Genomic DNA, 6,491 nt, shown 5'->3' on the forward strand with positions numbered 1-6,491 from the left:
AGCCTTGGGCCTTAGAGAATGAAGAAAAAAGCAGAGGAAGCTTGGCCTAGGCTCTGTGAGAGAAACCCCCAAGGAGCCCAAAAAGAGACTGGACTAGGATATTGAGAAGTTGCTAGAACTAGAGAGGGGATCCTTGGGAAGTGTAGGAAAGAATCAGCTGGGAGTTAGACAGCTCATGGAAGCATGCTCAGGGGCACGAGGAACGAAGAAAGACATGTCTCATCAGTCGCCTGCAACTTAGAAAAAAAGGCTTTGAAAACAAATGATGACTTAGGAACCAGCACCTATGAAGAGAAGCTTGGTACCTCGAGAAGAGTAGTATGGTGAACTATGAAGGAAGGTGGCTGGAGATCTTTCAACCTGACAGGGGGGAATCTGCCTATTTAGAGAAAAAAATACAAAGGATGAGGCAGCCAAAATAGGGGTTCTGAAAAGCCTCTCTAGAAACATTGGAAAAAGAGATTAAAAGTCAGCCTCTAGGACCCTTCCCCCCAAAAGAGGAAATTCAGTTGGGGACTTTTTGGAGGAAAACCTCAAAAGAAGAATATAGTGAGAAAATAAAAAAAGGACTAACCACCAATGTTACTGACACAACATTGGTTTGAGACTCAGGGCAGCAAATAAAGGGAATCAATGGTACACCAAAAACCCTAGGAAGGTACTATAAAGGGGGATCAAGCCATCACCAAAAACCATTCAGCAATAAGGAATTAGAGCACAAAGACCCTCTGAAAAAATCCTTCAAATCTCACGAAAATAGAAAAAGAGAAAAACACTGTGAGGGATCCTAAGACAGGTACTAGAGGATACACTTGGATTCAAGGGGATTCAAACCTCACAAGTCTTGGAAGTCTATAGAAAGCTATCCAAGTTTGTAACTTTTGAATTTATTTGAATCTTGTAACACATCCCAGTGAAAAGAAGGGTCTAATATACTAAAACTTAATATAATGAAATATTATTTTATTTTCTGAGGATTCCTAACGTCCTTACATGCTTTTTCTTTATTTCTTTATTGTTCCTTAGCTATTTACTTTATAATATGTATATATTTGCATGTATGAATATGTGTGTGTTGTAAGATCCATGCTTTGTGCACAACTTGGTTCGTAATCAGCCTAATATAGTTACGGTGAACCAAACCCAGTCCACCAAATTACAAGTGTAAGGCCCAAGATCCTTGTTTCTACTTAGGCCTGGGTATTGTCCAAAAAAAGAACCCACACCTTAATGAATCACCCTGTTTCTATGGTTCCAAATGGTCCATAGAGTCGTGAAGATGGCCTGCAAGACACTATTGAATCTATCCCTCTTACTTTGTATTTAGACAAGAGCAAAGTTAACCAATGTTGAACAAATATGTTACTAAAATCTAAGGAATGAATGGCTAGGGTGGAGCCAAGCCAGCAAGCTCTAGTAAAGGGACAAAGCAAGAAAAGGTGGGTTGTAGATTCATCTTCTTCATTGCATAGAGGGCATTTACTAGAGGTTGAGATGCCTCTGTTTTTTAGGCTAAGTAAAGTGGGTAGGCTATCATGCATGAGTTTAAACATAAAATTGTTGATTTTTAAAGGGACCTTAACTCTCCAAATTAAGTTCCACACCCCTTCCTGAGTTTGAGCTTGCCTAGCAAGGGTTGAATGATCCTTCACTAGGAATTCATATGCTTTTTTGACATGATAATCCCCATTCTTTGAGTATTTCCATAGAATTTTATCTTGAACTGATCCTGTTTTGGAAATAGGAATTTGCAAGATTGTAGAGGCTTGGGGGAATGGGTATAAAGATCTAATCATATCTATTTTCCAGGTATTGGTATGTTGATCAATTAAGTCTCCCACTTTACCAGTAGTAAGGCTTGGGTGGTTCAAGTTCAAAGAAGGGTAATGAAACCAATTTTTGTGGTTGAGTGGAATACCATAACCATTTCCAACCCACCATTTCCCCTCTCTTAGTTTGTGGATTTCTTGTTGGATGATGTTTTTCCAACACCAAGAGTGGTGAGGTTTAGGTCTACATTCCTGAATTGGGCAGCTAGGGAAATATTTAGCCATGAAAGTTCTAGCCAACAAAGAGTGAGGATTATGGTTGATTCTCCAATAATTTATTATCCAAAATTTGTACCTCAAGATGTGATTAGATTATTTGGGAAAAAAAAATGCTATCCAAAACTTGATCACGAACTCATCATCAATCATGGCCCACAAATGCTCTCCTAGAGTTCACAATTACTTCTAAAGAGATTTGAAGAACCTAATTTCCATAATCATTTAAGTCTGACTGCCTTTTCTCACATCATATTTAATCTATTATGGAACAAAAGAGCCCAACTATTTAGCTCCATATCTAGTTAGCTATCCCATAATTATATATAATATTATATCATATCAAAAAGCAATTTGATATGATATGATATAATGTTATACATAATTTTTAAAGGTGACGCCAAAAAAGTACAATGAAATTGGTCGGAATGTTCCATTCTAATGGAAATGTTCCATTCTAATGGAAAAGCCGAAACTAGGTCCAAAATGGTATTTTGCACATTTTTAGTCTTAAAAATTTGTTCTCTTTTAAACCAAAAAAAAAAAGGTGGGCTACGGTTGTGTTTATGCACACATACATAAGGTGAAATCTGAGTGGGCTTTGGAGAGAGAGAGAGGTATATGTATATATCTGATTGGGCTTTGGTGAGATATTTGGGCTTCAGGGAAAAAATGCGAGATGGGTTCAGATTTTGGGCTAAATGGGTTAAGCCGGACATGATCGGTTATACGTTAAATTAAAGAAATAAGACCCAAAAAGACAAATTAGTTGAAGGCTTGAAGCAGTTGGGAAGCTATGGAGGTTGAAGGAGAAGACGATTCCAATATTGTGTTACAAAATGCGGGGGACAAGGTCGTGTTTGGACGAGGCTTTGGTTTTAACACAAAAGATAAGACAGTGTCATGTCGCCACGTTGTGTTTGAACTAGCGAAATGTGGTGAGAGCCAAACGGGGTCCAAGTACTCCAAGGTTTCATTTGAGGTTGTTGGGAAGAATCCCATGTCGGTGAAGGAACATGGGAGTGGGGAAATCCGGGTTTTCAGGAAGGGTGAGAAGGGTGACGTGGCGGAAGGTGATTGGCTCTGCTTACTGTCTGGGAAAAGACCCGTTTGGTTTGCTGTGAGGGAAAGTGGGTCTGGGGAGAAAGAGAAGAGGGTTTTGGAGAGTGAGATTGGTTTGGGTGAGAGTTTGGGAGGTGGGTTTGAGTTTGATGATGGGGTTGATGTTGAGGCTTTGGATATTGACCCTGTTAAAGGTATGTGTGTGTGTGTGTGTGTGTGTGTGTGTGTGTGTGTGTTTCTTACTTGCTTTGCTTTGCTTTGATTTTGCTGTGTATGGTTGCTGAGAAAATGTAGGAAAGGAAAGTGAAAGTTCTAAATCTCTTTGTTTTCTAACTTGGCGTTGACTCTTTTTTGGTATAACTTACATGGAATATTTATTTTTTGTGGTGAGCGTTTTTGGGACAATCTTGGTTTTTACATTTTGTCGAAGTATATTGGATTAGAGATATGTCATTCTGTGTAGCTGAATTGTAAAATTTATGCTGTGGAAAATTTAAATCTTAGGGTCCATGTAAATTAGGAGTATTTGATTTAGTGCTTAAGGCTGATGCTAATTATTGGCTAATAATCTTGACATATTTGTTTGAACTTTGAATGGTCCTCTGATTCTCTTTCAACTTCAGATTTCTCTCATATGATTATGTTGTATTTTCAGTATGAATAAACAATAACATAGAATGAGATTGGTTTGTGTATCACAGAATTTATTCTCAACCTTAATCTTCTGTACTTAATCCATGGATTAACGTGCTCTGGCAGTTCTGTCTCTTAGGAGTTATAGATCAGAGTGAGAGAGTAAGAATGGTTGGTGATAAATATAGGATCATACCCCTTAATTTTTTTTTTTTTTTTTTTTGTTTCTCATAGAGTAAAGGTCCTTTTTTTGTTTTTGGCATGCATTCTATCTGTGCACTAGTGCCCTTAGAAATGTCATTTACCCATGTTTGCTTCACACCTTGACCCCTAGAAAAAGAAAAGGACAGAAAAATTTTAAATTCCCTTCTGTGCTGTTGTTTGGTTTGTCAAGTGAGAGAGAAAAGAAAAGAATGTGTATGGAAGATATTGACACATTTTCCTTCTGGCTCACCAAAGTTTTACACTCAAACTAGGTGAGATTTGAAAAGAAAGTTAACCGCAATTAATAAGAGATACCAAAGATAGATCTCCTCATTTCTCTCTATTTTCTCTTTATAACCAAAAAATGGAAAATAATGTAATTCTGGTGCTTCTCCTTTCTTCCGTTTATTTTCCCTTCTAAAATTGTAAAGCAAACAGTGTTAGTGGCATGTCTCATCACTTCATATGCTATACAAAGGAATTTTCTATAAAATATTGATTGTAACTTCAGCATCAGAGAAATATTTTACATAGTAAGCTGATTGTGGCATTGATAATTTTGCATTTTTTGTGTGTAACTGTGCACTCACATGCATGCACATGTTAGCACAGAGTCTTAGGCTGGTTTCCTACAGTTTATCTACCTATTAGAATCATGGTTTTGTTCTATTATGTGCATAAGATACATAATAGAAGTTTTGTAAATATATACAGTCATCTTAGATAACTAGTTCAGGTGTCTGTAATGCAGTTTACTGTTTGAATCTTTGTCTTGGTTTCATCTTGGTCATCATGATGCTTTGATTAATTAAAATTTGTTAAATGCAGAGTTTGGTTTTCTTGTGATGGGGCATGAGTTTGATCACTATCCCAAGCAAATGCTCCGTGATATAAGAAATTGGGACTGGTTTCTTGAGGAACCTAAAAGAGAAAGCGATGATGATGAGTATCTTGAGAAGAGCGCAAAGAGAGGTGTGATGAAAAGGAGAAGGAAAGCTGCAGGCAATGATGATGATGATGACTTTACAGGTGAGAGTGATGATGAAAGGAGCTTGTCAAAAACTAAGAAAGGTTGTGAGACCTAAATATTCTGCAAGATCAAAAGACTGTAACAAGCCTCACATGGAGGCCAAAGATAGTAAGAGCTCTTTGCAAAAGAAAACTATAGGTGCAAATGAAGATGATGATGATGATAAAACACTTGGAGGCTTTATTGTTGAGGAGGATGATGTGGAACAAGAAGAAGAAACTGATGAAGATGAAGAAGAGTTTGTTGAAGATGACGATGAGGAGGAGGTAGATATATGATTAACGCCAATTCAAGGAGCAGATACATATTTTTGTAAATGATGCTCAAGATGAATAGTTTTGTATGTGTAATTTCTTATACGTGTTTTTTCTGTTACACTTTGTACCATATATTTCTTATCTCTCTGTAGCTTGTTTGGATAGAATTTACTTGTGTTGTAAAATATGGAACTTTCTTTTAGATTTTAGACATTGGAAATTGAGAGTGGCTAACATTGTGTTTTACTGAAGCAGTCTTTCAGTTACTTGTAGTTGCTATATCTCATTTCCCATAAATGATTTCAATTTATTATACAAGAAATTAGTTGCTGAATGGTTGAGACATATATCACCCCAGCTACTTACCTGAATTGACAAAACATAGATCTGGGTCAATCTATTCAAAAGCTTTGGGGGGTTTGGTGAACTTCCAAATAGCCAAGTATCGCAAATTAAGGAATGGTTAAGCTGGTACGAAGATTCTTGTTTGCTTTACTATGCTCAGCAAGATAAGAAGAGATTAGAATCAGAGTGTTGTTGACTGTTAAGGCATGAGTGTCCAAGATTAAGTGTAGCTTTTTTAGAGGAACCAAAGAAGACTCCAATTGGAAATTTTGAAACGCATGAAAGACCCACTTGAAGTTAATGGGTGATGGAGTATGATTCATTTTCAGATTGAAACTAGTAATGCTGATAATTGGTGAGTACTGGATGAGGTTGAGAACCAATTCGCCAACACCTCTACTAACACATAATTCAAGAACCACTCCATCGTCATGTTCAACCTCTGACTTATAAGGCTGGAGGTTGCTGAGATTCTCAGTGGATTTTATAGAGTTTGTATGTGCTATAAAATCGGAGATAGCCATCTTTCATAATTTAGTGTACATTGGATTCAAGCCCATGTCTGTTATTTAATGAGGAAACACTTTATTAATTGATTCAACACCCACCAAATTTCTAATTCAATTCGACACCTTAGAGATATCTACTATACAAAAGATCAAAGTATACCCTTTTTTTCTGTTTGGATAATTCGATAATTGAGGAAAAGAAATTTAAACCTTAGACCTCTTTGTTGGAAACACTAGAAAGTTCCAGTTGGGTTACAAGGATTTTAGCCAAATCATACTTGTAAGTTGTAAATGCTCTAACAATAGATAATTTCAATGTCGTGACTTTGTTAGTTTCAGCTTTAAAGATCAACTCAAATTTGTCCTTAATAAAGAGAACTTTTAAAGATAAAATTGACTTGATTTG

General features: G+C 36.7%; 1 protein-coding gene across 1 annotated transcript; it reads left to right on the forward strand.

Annotated features, from left to right (window-relative positions):
- Positions 1-2,841: 2,841 nt before the first annotated feature.
- LOC115989934 lies at positions 2,842-5,240 on the forward strand. Its single transcript, XM_031113803.1, has 2 exons — positions 2,842-3,301; positions 4,773-5,240. Exons 1-2 carry the CDS (start codon positions 2,842-2,844, stop codon positions 5,027-5,029), a joined length of 717 nt encoding a protein of 238 aa, XP_030969663.1. The 3' UTR covers positions 5,030-5,240.
- Positions 5,241-6,491: the final 1,251 nt, after the last annotated feature.

Source organism: Quercus lobata, chromosome 5 (genome assembly GCF_001633185.2).
Source record: "Quercus lobata isolate SW786 chromosome 5, ValleyOak3.0 Primary Assembly, whole genome shotgun sequence".
Taxonomy (NCBI): Eukaryota; Viridiplantae; Streptophyta; class Magnoliopsida; order Fagales; family Fagaceae; genus Quercus; species Quercus lobata.

Coding starts and splice junctions, on each gene's coding strand:
- LOC115989934 (XM_031113803.1), top strand. CDS start 2,842: ATGGAGGTTGAAGGAGAAGACGATTCCAATATTGTGTTACAAAATGCG. Junction 3,302..4,772: donor GGATATTGACCCTGTTAAAG/GTATGTGTGTGT, acceptor TGTTAAATGCAG/AGTTTGGTTTTCTTGTGATG.